General features: G+C 42.1%; 1 protein-coding gene across 1 annotated transcript; it reads right to left on the bottom strand.

Annotated features, from left to right (window-relative positions):
• Positions 1-514: 514 nt before the first annotated feature.
• On the bottom strand, positions 515-5,571 carry LOC149832832 (peroxidase 64-like). The gene is made up of 4 exons (XM_090013312.1): positions 5,368-5,571; positions 2,455-2,643; positions 2,012-2,174; positions 515-909 (listed from the first exon to the last, which is right to left on the bottom strand). The coding sequence occupies exons 1-4, from the start codon at positions 5,569-5,571 to the stop codon at positions 515-517; spliced, it is 951 nt and encodes a 316-aa protein (XP_089869438.1).
• Positions 5,572-18,650: the final 13,079 nt, after the last annotated feature.

The raw sequence follows: 18,650 nt of genomic DNA, 5'->3' as shown, positions 1-18,650 counted from the left end.
TGCTAGCTGTGTGTAGTTTCTTTTTCTTTAGCTTTTGTTTTTTTTATATTTTAATTTTGTTTTCTATTTTGTTCGGTTCATGGGTACAACATTTTGTTGATCTTCATGAGTATTAATGTTGATCTTCTTTCGGATCTCTATTGCTTAGTAGGAAAGAGAGAGAAAATTCTTGAACAGACAAAACTATGGTTGTCGTCAGAAAAGGAAACGGTTCCCTTGGAGGTCCGAGCTTAAGGCCGTGTTTGTGTGTCACGGATAGCCATTTTACACACTAGAGGTAGGAAAATTCATGCAATCTTTATTTATCCTTGTTTTGTTTGTCAAAAGCACAAATAAGTTGCACTTTGGATTACACCCTCTACCACAAATCCAGACAGCAAAATCTTCTATCATCATTCACTCGTACAACATTATGGATGATTCAAGAACCGATCGACCTCACACTATTAAACTTTGACACCACTCATCCAACAATCACAAGTAACAATTAATCAAATAAAATCGAATAATTGTTCTACCTCACAAACCTGCAGTCCAACCTCACCTCGCCATCCCCAGCCAGGCTGCTCATCTTGAGCATGGATTTCACAAAAGCCTTCTCAAAGTCCCCTTGTGAATTGGCAAACTTGCCCACAAGGCCTTTGGTTTTGCCGTTGGAGAGCAGGGCTTGGTCAAAAGAGAAGAGGCCCTTCCCCTCCAGCAGTTGCTTGTAGTACATGTTGTCGAACACTGAAGCAGTTGAGTCCATGGTTGACCCTGCACTCCTCACCTTGTTATGCTTGGGGCATGTCTTCTTCAGGCTCACAGCAAGGGCCGATGCCATGGTGGGATCCACATCATGGACCGAGTTGAACTTGTGGATCCTCTTTTGGAATGATGAACAATGGGAGAACCCAAGTGTATGCCCACCTGCATTTACCCACAAGGGTGTGCTTTATCATGGTAACTTTGTTTTTATTGTCTATTCTGGTAACATTTGGCAAATTTGTTCCCCTCATCCCTTATGTCATCCCTATCTTCATACCCCTTCTTGGGATCTCATCTATGCAAATTGTTTTGATCGAATCGGACTCCATAGATGTGATCTACATCCTTCATTTATTTAAGATCGTCATTTAAATCGTTGAAGTCTAACTTGTGCTCAAGATTTTTTGGTGATTCAAAAATCAACGATGCAACATTTTGTGATTTAAAAAAAAACATATTTTCAACAAAGAAATGCCATCCAAGGGTTATCCTTATTAAATCGACCATGCTGAATCCATCTATGAGGTCAGGTCTCATCAAAACAACTTGCATCATAAGATTTAAGAGGGGTATGAAGATGGGGGATGACATACGGGATGAGTGGAACCCGACACAACTTTTGCTGGTTGGTAAAAAAAAGCAAAAGAAAGATCTATGACTAGATTCAGAAACAGATGCACCTCTTAGTGGAATCAGCCTCATGGAGATCACCAAGATGCTTATCAAATAACATTCAATTATCAAGATGCTCATATATAGGCTGCGCATGAGCCAGGCTCGAGCAGAGCCTGGACTTGAAGACTTGGCTTGATGCAAAATATAGAGGGCTCGAGCCCAAGCCAAGCTTGAACTGCCTTAACTTTGAGGGGGCAGGATTCAAAATCACCACCTCTTGGTAAATGAAAAACTTGGTGCCTGGGCTCGGCTCATTTTACCATTTCAGCCGAGCCCGTGCCATGCCTAAACAAGCCGAGCCCGAGATTGGGCTGAGATTTGTACAGGTCTAGATGTGCATTCGTCTTAAGGTGAGTTCGATCTGACTACGTATATATGGATGATGTTCAGCCACTGAGGAGGATGCATTTCAAATTAGTGTCCCAAGTCCCAATTAACTGACTTGGTCTCTTGAATCTGTGAGGCTCTAGTGAACTTGGTTAGCCACATTTGTCAAGGCTGTTCAAACTCAAACTTTGGTACCATGTTCATAATCAGGGAGGTTAATAAGCGTGACATATATTAATTATCTTTACTAAATTATTGTCACCTGAGAGTGCCACTAAATCATCAATTGAAAGGCCCCTGAGAGAGAAGCTCTGGTTCAGTTGAGAGAGGTTGAATGTAGGAACCGGTAATAATTTAGTTTCAGCGGCTTTGGAAATTCTTCCATCTTTCCTTCCTTTGGGCACCTCCCAAGTTGGTCCTCCAGACTAAAAGAGAAGCAAAAGATGAAACAAACATTATCAACTGTTGTTTCCCACTGAAATAACAAAAACCAAATATTATAACTTCATTAAAATCTATGGTAAATTAATGACACTGACATATTCCACTCCTACAATACAATGCAGCTCATGAATGGCAACTAGTAGAACAATCAATTTCCAACAATGACCTATGTACAACAAAGTCGAAACCAGATCTTTTCGTCGAATATTATGAACAAATTAAGTTCCAATTTGGTCTAATGAAATTGGTGTCACTACTTACAAGTAGCACTGCATCCCGAGCAGCAAGTGCAAGAATATCAGCACAAGAAACAACACCCGGACACTGAACTTCCAGCTTCTTCTTAGCTGCATCAATAACATAGAACGCATGCAAAGAGATGTTGGGTGGCCCGTCTTTCTCAGCAGTGTTGGTCTTAGTAGAATTCAGCAACACAGATCCATCACAGCCCTGAAAGAGAACTCAAGTCAATCAGATAATCTAAACAAACACATTAAGAACTCAAGGCTCAAAACTTGGTACACTGGACCAACTTAGCCCAGGTCCAAGGACAAGTCAAGTGAAATTTTGGAGAGGGTGGTGTATGTTTGCCCCTGATGATTCACTGAATCCCACGTCTATGTTCGGGGCTTTGAATGAGCACCACGTATACAAGCACATGGGGCTCGTATTCCCGTGTATGTTGACATAACTTTGCATCGAACTCTGGTGTTGTTGCAAAGACTTAAGTATGGTGTTGTTGCAAAGACTTAAGTACCCTTTCTTGCTATTCTTCTCATAAAGTGATGGTTTGAGAAAATGACAAAAATGCCCTTCATTCAAAAAAGAAAAAACAAACAGTTCAAAAAAAGGACAAACATGTCATCCATCAAGAAAGTCCAGGATGATGTTGACTCTTCAAAGTCTTCTTCTTCTTTCTCTGTCCAAAAAAAGGACAAACATGTCCTCCATCCAGAAAGTCGAGGGTGATGTTGACTCTTCAAAGTCTTCTTCTTTCTCTGTTCAAAAAAAGGACAAACATGTCCTTTATCCAGAAAGTCGAGGATGATGTTGACTCTTCAAAGTCTTCTTCTTCTTTCTCCGTAAAACACTGTAAAACCCTCTCTCTCTCTAGAGAAGAAATCAAGAGAGGCAAAGAGTTCTTCCTGGAGAAGGCCATGAACATCAACCCTCTCACTCTCTCTCCCTTCTCTCTCTACTTCTGTGCACATTCAACAGACGATCCTACATTGCTCCATCGTCATCTTCTTCTTCTTCCTTCTTCGTAAAACACTGTAAAACCCTTTCTCTCTCTCTCTAGAGAAGAAATCAAGGGAGGTAAAGAGTTCCTCCTGAAGAAGGCCATGAACACCAACCCTCTCACTCTCTCTCCCTTCTCTCTCTACTTATGTGCCTGATTTAAAGTTTTTGCCCTTACAAGAGGGGGGTCTGGGGGCTACCCCCCGGCGCAGATCCCGAAAATTTTTTTTGGGCCTTCCAACAATGATTTGTAGTATTATCGGGCTTTCCTACAACAATTTGTAGTATTTTCGGGTCTCCAACGAAACGCTATAGTGATTTGCGGAAGACACTACAAATCGCTATAGTGATTTGCGGAAGACACTACAAATCGCTATAGCGATTTGCGGAAGCCACTACAAATCGCAAATCGCTAGTGTCTTCCGCAAATCGTTATAGCGATTTGTAGTGTTATTCAGTAAGCAAATCGCTACCCGAATTAGGACCAACTTGTTAGGGCCATATCTCCCTAACCGGAGGTCATATTCCAAATCCGTAAAAAGTGGTGTCTTTGTTATTGAGTCTAGTTTATTTATGTAAATTTTCAGTAATTTCTATTGTCATTTTATTCCCCATTTTAACTTCAATGATACATTACAACCACAATCATCAAAAGAAAGATTGCCCAAGCTAAGAGTCTTGAGAGAGTAGAGGAGGGCCTCACCACCCACCAAACAACAAAAAATACAACGACTCAACTTCAAGTGCAGTAACGACCCAGAGTCGAATAAATTTAGAGGCAGCTCATCAGTAAGGAACCACAACAGTCAATGTGCAGGTCAGTCGGTGCTTGATGGAGCAATGTAGGATCTTCTGATGGATGTGCACAGAAGCAGAAATAGAAGGGAGAGAGAGAGTGAGAGGGTTGATGACCCCCGGACCCCCCTCCTGTAAGGGCAAAAGGCCATGAACACGCTGGGAGGAGCCCTCAGACCCCCCTTCTGTAAGGGTAAAAACTCTGAATCAGACTCCATAACTCTTCAAGTTGAATGATGCTACCCACACTGGGAGGAGCTCTCAGACTCCCCTTTTTGTAAGGGTAAAAACTCTAAATCAAACTCCACAACTCTTCAAGTTGAATGATGCTACCCACGTTGGGAGGAGCTCCCAGACCCCTCTTCTGTAAGGGTAAAAACTCTGAATCAGGATCTACAACTCATTTAGTTGAATGATGCTACTCATGCTGGGATGAGCCCCCAAACCCTCCTCCTGTAAGGGTAAAAACTCTGAATCAGGCTCCACAATAGTCAATGTGCAGGTCAGTTGGTGCTTGATGGAGCAATGTATGATCTTCTAATGGATGTGCACAGAAGCAGAAATAGAAGGGAGAGAGAGAGTGAGAGGGTTGATGTTCATGGCCTCCTCCAGGGGAGATTTCTTTCTCGGATAATCCTGCAGTGCAGAGACTGAGTCTTAAATAATCATCTTCGGGGCACTTAAGTCTTTACAACCACTCCTTTTCAAAAATCGTCATTTTTTTTTGCACCAATGGAGGAGAGGGTACTTAAGTCTTTGCAATCGCATCAAACTCCAATGCTAATTAATGCTTACAAACATGGGGATACGAGACACACATGCTTACATACGTGGTGCTCTTTGGGACCCCCGAACATGAGATGTAGCTAACTACCCTGTTCAGGGGGGGAACATATAACTTGCTTTGGAAATTTTGTGGATGGTTAGACCTATTTTTTCATGTTATCAGACTTCACTTTATATATGGAACAACCATGAATCTCTTTAGGCACTCAGGCTGATCGAGTTTAAAACCTCTAAATGCGATAGGAGTAACTTGACTCCATTGGCATTGCGGTAGATTTAAGAAGTCCGTGTAGGCTAGCTTGCTCAATTTTTAAATGGATCTATTACGAATATGAGAGAGAGAGAGAGAGACACCCTGATGAAACAATCGTGGAAGTGCATCCGGAGGAGTGCAGCTGGAACAGTTTGGTCACGATTCATGGCCTTCTTGACAGTTTTTGCGACAATGGAATCAACCTTTGGGCATGATTTGTCATAGTAATCTGTGCTGAGTGAGCCAGCTACAGAAACAACAATGGACAATACCACAAGCAAATGAACAAGTACCACATCCCCCATCTCTCTCTCTCTCTCTCTCTCTCTCTCTCTCTCTCTGAAGGAAAAAGAGGAGAAACGAAGGAGAAACCGGTCGTCCTTTCCAGTTCAGTGCTCTCTCTCTCTCTGAAACCCTCATCCTCCGCTGAAACCCTCACCCTTCGCCACTGAAATCCCGATACCCACCAACCTCCTCCACCACTCAAACCCTCGCTACCCACCGATACCCTTCCCCTCCGCCACTGCAACCCTCGCTACCTGCCAAATGCCTCCCCATGTTCGCCTCTGAACCACCTAAACCCTACTTCTCCTCTGGTCTGCTGCTCATCGACTGATCCTCCGTCGTTCCTTTCATTTCCTCCCCCCCCCCCCCCCCCTTTTGCTGATTTTGATTCTGTCTAACGGGGGCTTTTCATCAGCTCCAACAGGAGGTTCCTTTCCGCTCATCGCCCCTTGAGCTTTCTCATAGACAGGCCGCAGAAGCTAGAGTCTCTCTCTCTTTCGGGGTTCCGTCGACCTTTTTCAAGGATTTTGGGGTTCCGATGACTTTTCGTCAAGGATTCTGACCTCCACCGACAATTCCAACGGTCACCATCACGCTCCTGGGCCTCGAAGGCGCCATCTCCCGCCCAGACGTCAGGACCATTTGCTTGATCTCCCTTCGGACGGACCTCCCCCTCGCCCCTCGTCCCAACAGCCGAGGTCTCAGTCTTTCACCGTCGTGGCCCACCAGGCCACAACCACTCTTTTAGTGCCATCGCCATGTGTCTCCTCGCGGTATCCCATCGGCCACAACCACAGAGACTCTACATGTAAGGTTTTTTTCTCTCTCGACCTCTCTTTCTCTCTCTGCCCCCTCTCTCTCGTCTCTTCTGAGATGGGTTTCGCGTGAATTTCTATCCTGGCCCAATGCCCTCTACTTCCCCCTTCTTTTGGGGCTTATGCCCCTCATTCTCTCTGCGGTCCAACCAGCTGGCCCTTTCCTCAATCTAAAAGGATTTGAACAAATGGGGGCTCGCTTTTGCCTTGCGTCATCGAGGCGTCCTTGTTGCCCTTTCATTTCGCCTATTGTTCCACTTGTTTCTTTCCCCTTTTGGAGGTATTCGATTCCTGTCTGACCTTCGGTTCGTTGTTTCCTCGAGATGTTCATCGCCTCAAGCGGGCCATCAGGGTTGAAGCACTTCAGGCTTGCTCTGTTGGTGCTCGTCTCCAAGCCCCATTTTTCTACCACTGCTCTTCGCTTTCGGGCAGCTCCCACGGTTGGCAAGAGGTTTCGCCTTCCTGGCAACAGTCCTTCTCAAGGAGCTTTTCTGGTTCGTGTCTCCTCGAGGCTCAGCCGGGTGACTGGTGGTGTGCCGCTTGTCTGGCGCTCAATTTTTGTAAGCGCCGCACCTGCCTTCATTGTGCCTCGCCCTTTTGTTCCCGGCACCACCCGGTATGCAGGCGCTCTGGTGTTATCGGCCACCCTCCTCCTTGCGATCGGGTTTCGTCCAAGGTTAAGAGCTCGCGATGCAAGGCCTCTTTCTCGCCTTGTGTGAGGATCGCCAAACTGCAGGATCCCTCCTCTTCCTCCCTGGCTATCAAGATCGGGTCATTTTGGGTGCCAACACTTTCGGCGTTGTCGTTTCTGATGTCGTTCACGGGTAAGCGATTTCTGCTTGGTTCGAGTCGTGTCCGTCCCGGTGATCTTCTAGCACATTTTGCCCCTCCTGGTTCATGCGACACCTTGTATGTCCCAACGCCCTCGTGTGATGATGTCAGATGTTCGAGGTCTCCTTTCGGTGTTTTTTGCAAGTCTGGGAGGTCGCCCAGGTGCTCGGTGGGTTTCGAGGGTGTTATGATTTTCCCTAGCAGGCATTTTTTATCCTTCCCTAACCCTTTTTCTGCTACCCGAGGCATCTTTGAGGCCAGGGGAATGGTGGGCTTCCCCTTCGCTTTCCCTCGCCCTCGTGCTCGTTGTTCTTGCCTTGGGAGGGTGCGTGGGTTTAGCGTCGCTCAAGGCTCGATGTTGTCTTTGGCCTTGGTGTCATCATCTTCGCTCATTGCTAGGCTCTCGTGCCAAGTTGAGATCTCTGAGGGGTCGCGGACTGTGATCCGCTCGCCTTTCAAGGCTTTATCACCCGTGGGTATTGTTTTCCATGGTGGTCCTCAGCTTCGTGTGTCGACTTATCTGTTACAGCTTATTATCTAACCTATCTTGGGGCCAGCATGCAACTTTTATCCGCCCCTTTTAGTTTCCATGCGGCTTTCTCCTACCACCGCCTATCATTTGGTGAACACGATAGTTGGTATTGATTGTTGCCTTTGGGGGGCGCCCCTAGTCGCTTAGAAAGTTGGGGCTCGTCTGGGGGGTGGTGTTTGCGGCTCTCTTCCTTTTGTTTTCCCTCCTCTCGATGACCTTTTTCGAGGCGTCGGGCTCGTTTACGGTGGGGCTGGCGGTGTTATCAGATCTGTTATGCTTCGATCCCCCCCCCCCCCCACCACCACTGGTTTTTGGGGGATCGGAGATTGTTTGGTTGGTGTGATGCATCCTTGCCTTTAGTCTTGGTGGTCTCTACCTCGCTGGAGTCGAGGGCTTTGGGCTTTGGTGTCTCGGTGGCTTCTAGGGCTATGGGCTTTGGCGCCTCTGCTACTCTCGAGGTTTGCTCTGGTCGGGTGTGCTTGCCTCAGTCATCGACTCAGTTCTCGAAGTGTGTAGTATCTGCGGGGGTATCTTATCTGCTTCTGCTTGGTGATTTGGCGCCGCCTAGGATACGTTGCTTGCTCGAAGAGGGTGTCTCGTTTGTGGTGTCGGCTATCGGTGATAGTTGCTCCACCTCTCTGTTATGTCGGATTTCATGCAGTTTCATCCCTCCATCCCCTTTCTTCACAGTTGTCGGACCCCACTCATCTTCTACCGCGCTACATTCATTTGGGGAGTTAGGTTTTGTTGGGCGAGAGGTCCCTCCCGTTCAGCCACCGTCTCCGGTGGTCGATCCGTATTCCCAATGCAGCCACCTATCTTCCTTTTTGGGTTGTTCAATGGACGTAGCAGCTCGGCGTCTTCATCTCTCGCTCTCTCAGTCGCAGTTGCACAACATCTCTATCCTGATGAGGGAGTCGTTCGCTAATATCGTCGAGGATTTGCCTTTGGTGGACGTTGGTGCCTCCGATCCTCCCTCAATCTCCTCGCCGTCCTCGTCTGCGATCGGGGGGAGTTCTCCGTCGGGGTGGGAGGGCACCTCCCTTAGGGGTAGGCGACGGTCTTCGAAGGTCTCTGCATCTCAGTTTGGGGTATCTCCAAGGCGTTCTGCGCGGATCCGCTCTCCGCGGGGTTTTCCTGATTTCCTGACATGAAGATTCTATGCTGGAATATTAGGGGCTTGAATTGCCCTAAAAAATGCATGTTCCTTGCTAGTTGTATTCGACAGAAAAATCCTGACCTTGTCGCTATTTATGAAACCAAGATGGCAGAGGTTCATCGCTCGGTAGTCTCTGAGATCTGGCGTGGCATAGTTTCTTTCTTCAAGCCATCGTTTGTGGGCGGTATACTTGTCCTTGGGAGGTCGTCTCTTGGAGTCTACCAACTTGATGAAGGCATGTTTTTCCTATCCGTCGCCATTCCTCTTTCGACTAAGTCGATGCCAGCAGTGGTCACCATGGTGTACGGTCCGCACCGCTGAGCCGTCAGGAGGATTTTTGGGAGGACATGAATAGGATCCTTCTATCTTTTGGGGATCAGCACCTCATCATGGGCAATTTCAATTGCTTGTTGTCCTCCTCCGACTCGAGTAATCCTATCTCATGCTTGGCTTCTATGCTTGGGTTCCAAAATTTCATTCAATCGAACCAGTTGTATTCTGTTCCACATCGTGGTGAAGCTTTCTCTTGGTCCAATCGTCGATCTTGCCCGTGCTACTGCTTGCTTGACCATGTGCTCGTCTCTCCGAATCTGCTGGTCTCGCTAAATGACCTCTCTGCTTGTCTTCTCTCTTCATCTGTCTCTAACCATAGTCAGTTGGTCATCCAATGAGGGCATGGATTTTCTCGCCACATCAAATTCCGATTTGAGCAATGGTGGATCATGGAGCCAGACTTTGAGTCTGTAGTCCGTCTATCTTGGTGTGTCTTATGCACCGCAGCTAGGGCGGCTACTCGTTGTGTGGTTAAGTGTCGCCACTTGTCTCGAGCAATTAAAGCATGGTTTATCTCGGGGCATATCAGTAAATTTCAACATCTTGAGGATTGGGAGCACAAGTTGTCGTTGATCCACCAGTCTCTCTCAGACTCGGACTCCCTGCACCACAACAAAGCAGTGGATTAGCGACGACCACATTCCGTTGCTAACCGGATTAGTGACGACGAGGCGACAGATAGCTTACGTCGCAAATTTTTCGACGCTAACTTGCGACGAATTTATTTTGTCGCTAATTGCGACGGAAAAACGGATGACGTATTCTGTCGCCAATCCGTCGGTACTAAACAATGACCTCGGCTTGGCGACGAATTTACATCCATCGCTAAGCCATCGCTAGATTTATATGTATAGTGACAGAAAAATCCGTCGCAAACACGAAAAAAAATAAAAAAAAAAATTATTTGAAAATTAAATATCGAGAACGGTACAATTTATATTTCCTTTTCAATTTATATTCCCTGTAAATAAAAAAAAGTACACATAAAATTTCATATAAAAGGAATCTACAATAATTAATTGTTCCACCTTAAAATTAACAAGTTTAATTATTTACAATTCAACAATTACAATTTCGAAAAAAAAATAGAACTTCTTCAACACAATTCTCTAATTATCGCCAAGATTTTGTGCGTCTTCTTGTTCATTGCCTTGATCTGTCCTTTCAGCTCCGCTACATTGATTATCGCTAGCAGCCTACACAAGAAAAGAAGAGTCAGTATTGATAAACAAAATATAATGAAATAAATTATACACTATATGTGATTCTATCATGTGCTCATATGTGTTCTAAGGCAGTAAAAAGACTTTATATGTGATTCTATCAGCTAGAAAAACTCTATATGTGATTCTACTATACTCATATGTGCTCTAAGGTAAACAAAAAGTTATATATGTGATTTGATCGTGCTCATATGTGTGCTAAGACAGTTAAAAAATTGAATATGTGATTATAGCATGCTCATATGTGTTCTAAGGCAGTTAGAAAAACTCTATATGTGATTCTATCATGCTCATATGTGCTCTAAGACAGGCAAAGCAAAAAACTTTATATGTGATTCTATCATGAATGATATATGTTCTAAGGCAGTAAAAAAACTCTATATGTGGTTTTGGCATGCTCATATGTGTTTTAAGGTAGTCAAAAAACTGAATATGTGATTATAACATGCTCATATGTGTTCTAAGGCAGTCAAAAAATTGAATATGTGATTATAGCATGCTCATATGTGTTCTAAGGCAGTAAAAAAAACTTTATATGTGATTCTATCATGCTCATATGTGCTCTAAGGCAGACAAAAAACTTTATATGTGATTATAGCATGCTCATCTGTGCTCTAAGGCAGGCAAAAAACTCTATATGTGATTCTATCATGCTCGTATGTGCTCTAAGGCAGGCAAATAGTTATATGTGATTCGATTATGCTCATATGTGTTCTAAGGCAGTCCAAAAACTGAATATGTGATTATACCTGAGAGGGACCTGCAATCAAAGATCCCCTGTTCAGCAAAAAACTGTTGAACTCATCTCGGAGAACGTCGATGACGGAGTCATGGAAGTAGTCACGCAGTGTGTCCTTAACGATCTGCGTACATCTTCACAGGAAAGAATTGCCTGCTGCTTGGAGCTTACGGTGGCGGAAGAAGTCTGTGGCGGAAGAAGTGTTCATGTTACTCCCAAAGCCGAACATGCGACCTTTTTTGGGTTCACCTGCTGCAGTCACCCATGTTGCAGAATCAAATGATGGATGCTGAGTAGCGTCATTGCCATATCGCTCTACCATCTGTTGCTCATAGGCCTCCTACAAAATAATGTTTAAAGTATGCATTAATAATTAATGATAACATTATGATAACTTGCATATTGCATTGATTATTAGTAGAATAAATGCATACCGTTGTCGTTCTCGCCTTCTCTGATACGAAGTCTCCCGTGGTCTTTCGTTTATGTGTTTCAACAAACACATCCTTATATAGTACAATGCCTCCTTTTTTTGCTTTCTGTGAAGTTAAATGATAAAAGATTTAGTTAACAAGTTTGCAACAATACTTATAAAATTAATATTATATATTAATGAGTTACCATTTTCTTCTGGTGGCTCTCAAATGTCTTAGATCCACCTGTGTGTAGATGGGCTTCAGGCATTTTTGCTTAATTTTGTGCAGCCTTCACAGAGTGATTTTGAAATGCATCTCCCGCCCACTTATCGCACATTCCATCCCAATAATCTCTCCTGATAGTAATAGGGCCATGGCCCTTCCACTGTAGTGGATCATCTATTCTGCCAGATGCTTTTTTTGCTGTAGTCTTCATATTGTGCAGCATGTCTGCAAATCGATTGACAGTCACATTCTGCCACACATTCCTTGCATCATTTTCTTCCACCGTAGTTGCGAAGCGATTTGAAGCTTATAGATATTTTCAAAAAGTTAGTAGACATGACTAAAAAAAATTAAATATGAAACACATTAACTATGAGAAACAACTGTATACCGTGAATGAGGATCACAATCTGTCTAACACCTCCTTTGGATACTCTTTCCATTGAGCAACCGATCCTGGTAGATGTTGAAGAAGTGTATTCCTAATCTCGCGTACTACTTCTTGTGGCTCAAACCTCGTGCTGCACATGAATTGGTATACAGTAAATATCAATATAAAATATTTATAAGATATGCAATAATTGAAAACGAAATACTTATGGTCGATTATCGATATACACTATTCGAATGAGTCTTTATGTGCCCGACTGAGAATACCCTGCTTCCTGTGTTGGATCCTGACCTGTGTGTTCAACTAGTGTAGGTGAGTCGTGTATAGGCGAAACATCATCTGTAAAAAAATATGTTAGAAATTCTCAGAATGTATATTTGAACTAATCAAGCATCCAATTAGTTAAATGATATATCTATCACAGGAGCCCGTGAAGATAAAGGTTGGGCCTGGCTACTACTGGATGAGCGACCACTGTAACCTCCACGAACCATATTCTAACAAATAACATATGTCATACAATACATTCAAATAATTCGCATCAAGTATTACAATACATTCAAATCATTTGCATCAAGTATTACAATAATTCAAATCATTTGCATCAAGTATTGCAATACATTCAAATGATTCGCAACAAGTATTACAATACATTCAAATCATTCATATCAAACACTGCAATGCATTCAAATCATTCACATCAAGCATTGCAATGCATTCAAATCATTCGCATCAAGTATTATAATGCATTCAAATAATTCAAATCATTCACATCAAGTATTGCGATGCATTAAAATAATTCAAATCATTCACATTAAGTATTGCAATGCATTCAAATCATTCGTATCAAGTATTACAATACATTCAAATAATTCAAATCATTCACATTAAGTATTGCAATGCATTTGAATCATTCGTATCAAGTATTAGAATACATTCAAATAATTCAAATCATTCACATCAAGTATTATAATAGAACTCATTCATTCGCATCAAGTATTACAATACATTCAAATAAATTAAATCATTCACATCATTCATTGCAATGCATTCAAATCATTTGTATCAAGTATTACAATACATTCAAATAATTCAAATCATTCACATCAAGTATTGCAATGCATTCGAATCATTCGTATCAAGTATTACAATATATTCAAATAATTCAAATCATTCACATCAAGTATTGTAATAGAACTCATTCATTCGCATCAAGTATTACAATACATTCAAATAATTCAAATCATTCACATTATTCATTGCAATGCATTCAAATCATTCGTATCAAGTATTACAATACATTCAAATAATTCAAATCATTCACATCAAGTATTGCAATACAACTCATTCATTCGCATCAGGTATTACAATATATTCAAATAATTCAAATCATTCACATCAAGTATTGCAATGCATTTAAATAGAGGTTTGTATTACAAGATTTTGCTCACTAGCTTGAGAATTCTTCCTCGTCACTTGTTTGACTTTCTTCTTCTTCTTCATTGTTTACCCATCCACTTGGTATATCATTTGGATCACATTCTTCCATGAATGTTTCATCGGCCAATGGAGATATGACATGCATATCATGCGCAACATCGTGACCATAAGCGAAGACATAGATATCATCTGATTGATAGTAATCGCTGTCTTCAGCTAACTTATCTTCCTGTAACTGATCATACTCAGGGTATAGTTTGGAGTTCACCTTGCAAACTGCCCACCATTCATTTCTATCTGACTTTTTTATACTCTGATATGAAGTATAATAAACTTGTTGATCTTGCGAAGCTAATATGAATGGTTCATATGTTCCAAACCTGGATTTATGATTCACCTCCACAATGCCTGAATCTTTGTCGAGTCTTGTTGCAGTTGGATCAAACCAATGACACTTGAATAAAGTTACCGTGTTATTTATGCCTAAGTAAGTCAAGTCCATTATTTTCTCTATAACACCGTAGTAATCATGTTCATTTTCACTGTAGCTGCTACCCTTGACACACACGCCACTATTCATCATTGATTTGTTTATACCGTAATCTTTTGTATGAAATCGATAGCCATTTACGATGTACTTGTTGTAGCATTGCACAACTTTGGTCGGACCATTTTCTAAATCACATATTCCTTGATCTTTAACATCACCATGGCGGACCTACGCACAGACATAAACAATGATTGTGATCACGACCAACCAAGTAACTTAGTGTTGTTTACAAGTACAAAATTTATGTTAGCTTCTTTACCAACTGTTTCAACCACTCCACAAACTTAGTTTTACGTTCTTTTTGTACTTCTGCATCAGTGAGATGTGAAACTTCTGTTTGCAACTCTAGATCAAATCGTCTGCAAACCACAAATACTTATATTATTGAGTCATGTATCCACGTATAGAACATAAAAGGATTTATAATTGTGTTGCGTCAACATATACTTACTCGACGTATGGGTCGATCGCTGAGCAATTAAAAAGAATATAGATGTGTGATGCATCTTTCTCTCGATATGTCAAGAGCCTTGATCGACAACTACCAAATGCATGCCCAAGTGGTTGAAATATCGACAACTTGTCAGCTACAGTTACTTGTTCTCCATTATCGTTACGGGGCGGGCATGTGTAACGTGTTGGAATATGAGGTTCGAAGTACATAGATGAGAAATTTGAAATCTCTTCTAAAGTGTACGCCTCACAAATAGAGCCTTCTACTCTTGCTTTATTACGAACCTTTTTTTTTGAGATCGAACATGCATCTGGCAAAAATATACATTTCAAACTTTAAATATCTATCATTAAAGAGACAAATATAAAAAAACATATACCTTTCAAATGGGTACATCCATAGATATTGCACAGGGCCACCAACCCTTAGTTCATATGGCAAATGTATGATCAAATATTTCACAACATCGAAAAATGTTGGCGGAAATATCTTTTCTAGCAGACAAACAGTGGTGATGACAGAGTCCTCGAGATTCTTTACATCTGATACTACGACCTCTGATGCGCACAATGTTCTGAAAAATTCACTCAACTCAGACAATACCCCCCATATAGGTTTGTCTAACATATCATGGAATGCTAGGGGTATCAATCGTTGCATAAAGATATGGCAATCATGGCTCTTCAACCCATATAAATGTTCATCGTCAATCTTCACAGCCCGAGCAATGTTAGAGACATATCCATCTGGAAATCTCAATTGTTTCAACCATTGACATACATGTTTTATTTGATCAGGTCCAAACACGTACTTTGCCTTTGGTTTCAGTACTTTACCATTATACTCTTTGAGTTCCAATTCTGGTCTTTTACATATTACTTTTAAATCTATACGGGCCTTCGGATTATCCTTCGTTTTCCATTTAACATTCATTATTGTATTAAACACATTATCAAACACATTTTTCTCTGCATGCATCACATCCAAATATTGTCGTATTAATAGGGTCGGCCAATATGGTAGTTCCCAAAAAATAGATTTCTTCGTCCAATTGTGATCCTTCCCAAATCCACGGAAGGGTGTAGGATTGCAGGCATCTGTTAATACATCTAGAAAGTATCGCAATTTTCTTAGAATCTCTATGCTAGACAATCTTGAGGATGAACCTTTTGTTTCAGTTGTGTCTGCTTTAAACGCATTCTTTTGTCGTCGGAACGGATGGTCGCTGAGTAGAAATCGACGATGACACTCAAACCAGCAAGGCTTCCTTTCATGTCTCAATCTAAAAGCTTTTGAATCCTTCATGCAGTACGAACATGCCAACCTCCCATGTGTGCTCCAACCAGATAGCATACCATATGCAGGGAAGTCATTGATTGTCCATAGAACAGCGGCCTTCATGTTGAAATTTTATTTTTTGTGTGTATCATACGTGGTAACACTGTCATCCCACAGTACTTTTAGTTCATCAATCAATGGCCTTAAATATACATCAAGATTTTGGCCAGGTGAGGTCGGACCAGGGATCAACAGAGACAAGAAAAGATTTGGACGTTTCATACACAAGCTTGGTGGAAGGTTGTATGGAGTTACAAATACTGGCCAACATGAGTATGGAGTTGATCTACCCCCAAATCGATTAAATCCATCTGTACATAGACTAAGTCTAACATTTCGCACTTCCATTGCGAAGTTCTGATGATTACGATCAAAGTGCTTCCAAGCTTCAGCGTCAACAGGATGCGTGATCTTGTTTTCATCGTGTCGAACTTTATTTGCATGTCATCTCATGTGTTTAGTTGTCCTTGAAGACATATACAATCGTTGCAATCTAAGAGTGATAGGAAAGTAGCAGAGCGACTTGTATGAAACTTCCTTTGATCTCGTGCTACCATTGCCTCTTGTCTTTGGCTTGAACCGAAGATGCCCACATGACGGGCATGATATGTTGTTTTTCTGCTCCTTGAAATACAACATGCAGTGATTTGGACAAGCATCAATCTTTTTGTAACCTATACCTAGAGCATTGACCATAACTTTCGCACGATAGAAATTTTATAGCAATTTCTCATCTTTGGGCAACATACTCTTCACAATCATGCAGAAACGGTCAAAACATGATTGACTCAAATTATACTCGGACTTCAAATTCATTAGTTGAAGAACTGCAGACAAGATAGTGTTACTCTCGCAACCGTTCCAAAGTGGCTCATCAGCATCTCTAAGTAAATCATAAAATCTACTAGCTGCATCGTTTGGTGATTCTTCATCTACGACAGTTCTTACATCATTAGAACTCATAGAAGAACCTAGTTCTGCTCCTGCGGCATCAAATATCAAATCCGTATATGAATTATCGTGCACCATATTCACCCGTGCATCAAAATTGTTTCTAAATTCTTTTCCATGAAACATCCAGTTCTGATAATCACTCACAAAACCCTTCTTGTATAGGTGATGTCTAACGCCATAAGGTTCTACAAATCGATTATTCTTACAAATCTTGCAGGGACACCTAATCCGACCAGTGAGATCCACAATATTGACACTTGTCGTTGCAAATTCAATAAAACTTTCAACACCATCCATATATTCATGCGATAACTCATTGTCCACTATCCTACGGTACATCCATTCACGGTTTGCAGTCATTTTCTTATGATATTATGAATAATAACCTAACGAATTAAAAGAGAACCATTAGAATGCTATGATGAAGAAAATATCAAATTTATCATGCAATATATGATGTCATACAATAACAAGAATTATGATGCATGCATTGATAATTTAATTTTTTCATGTGCAAACTATTAATGACACAATACAATCATTTGAAGCATGCTTTTATTATATAATTTCATATGGAAAACATATTGAATTGAAAGTAACTGCATGCAAGCATGAATACAATTACATCAAACATTGCAATAAATCGTAATCATTCATATCAAACAAATGACAAACATTTACCTGCAGCAAACACACTTCAATATTCCACTAACTACTACCATGCCTAGCATGGACTCCGTACTCCAAAAATAAGAACACTTCGATATTCATACATTAAAATCATGCTTAGCATGATCTTTGAATTCCAACAAAGCAACCCTAAATATCAACAACTAAGTGAATGTGTGAAAAATAAAGTGTTACATCTAATAAATTAAATAACATGTGATACGCTTGCATCACTTACTCACCTCAGGTATTTACCCGATTTGCATTGTTTTTTCACTTACTTACCACGGGTGGCTGAGTACAAGCGGGTTCCGTTGAGAAATCTACAAAAAATAATGTTTTAAAATGAAGTCACCAAAAAAAAACGAGGCAAAATAAAACATTTTGCATAGGCCTTGAGAAGCCCAGTACCCAATGACCTACCGAAACCGCAGGAGAGTCGACCCCCTATAGGAACACAGGGGGTCGACCCTCCTGACGAAAATCGCAAGGGGTTGACCCCTGCCTATTCCGGCAGGGAGTCGACCCCCTTCCAGAACATAGGGGGTTAACCCCCTGCCTTTCCGGCAGGGGGTCGGGGTCAATTCCCTGCCTGTTCCGGCAGAGGGTTAACCCCCTGCCTTTCCGGCAAGGGGTTAACACCCTGCCTTTCCAACCCCTTGCCGGAACGGGGGTCGACTCCATGCATGTTCCGACAGGGGGTTAACGCCCTGCCGGAACATCCAGGAGGTTAAACCCCTGCCTTTCCGGCAAGGGGTTAACCCCCTGCCGCAATAGGCAAGGGGTCGACCCCCTACCGGAAAGGCACAGGGGTTAACCCCCTCCATTTCTCTGGGCGAACGTGCGAGCGTACCTTTCTCCGGGCGAACGGCGAGAGCGGCAACAGCGGGCGAACGACAAACGTTGGGAGCGGGCGAACGACGGGAGAAGGAGTAGGGAAAGAAGAAAAGGAAAAGAGGTTTGGGAATATATCGATAATTAGCGATGGATTATTTTCGTTGCTACTTCATCGTACACGAAATTTACGAAC

Source organism: Nuphar pumila, chromosome 7 (assembly GCF_984573655.1).
Source record: "Nuphar pumila chromosome 7, dmNupPumi1.hap1.1, whole genome shotgun sequence".
In the NCBI taxonomy this organism is placed as follows: domain Eukaryota; kingdom Viridiplantae; phylum Streptophyta; class Magnoliopsida; order Nymphaeales; family Nymphaeaceae; genus Nuphar; species Nuphar pumila.
Note: the sequence above shows the minus strand (reverse complement) of the source record. Positions and strands in the feature narration are given on the sequence as shown.

Excerpts from the sequence above, each read along its gene's own strand:
- LOC149832832 (XM_090013312.1), bottom strand. The coding sequence starts at position 5,571 with ATGGGGGATGTGGTACTTGTTCATTTGCTTGTGGTATTGTCCATTGTT. Across the intron at positions 2,175-2,454 it reads CTCGGGATGCAGTGCTACTT|TCTGGAGGACCAACTTGGGA; the intron begins GTAAGTAGTGAC and ends CTTCTCTTTTAG. Across the intron at positions 910-2,011 it reads TGATTTAGTGGCACTCTCAG|GTGGGCATACACTTGGGTTC; the intron begins GTGACAATAATT and ends GGGTAAATGCAG.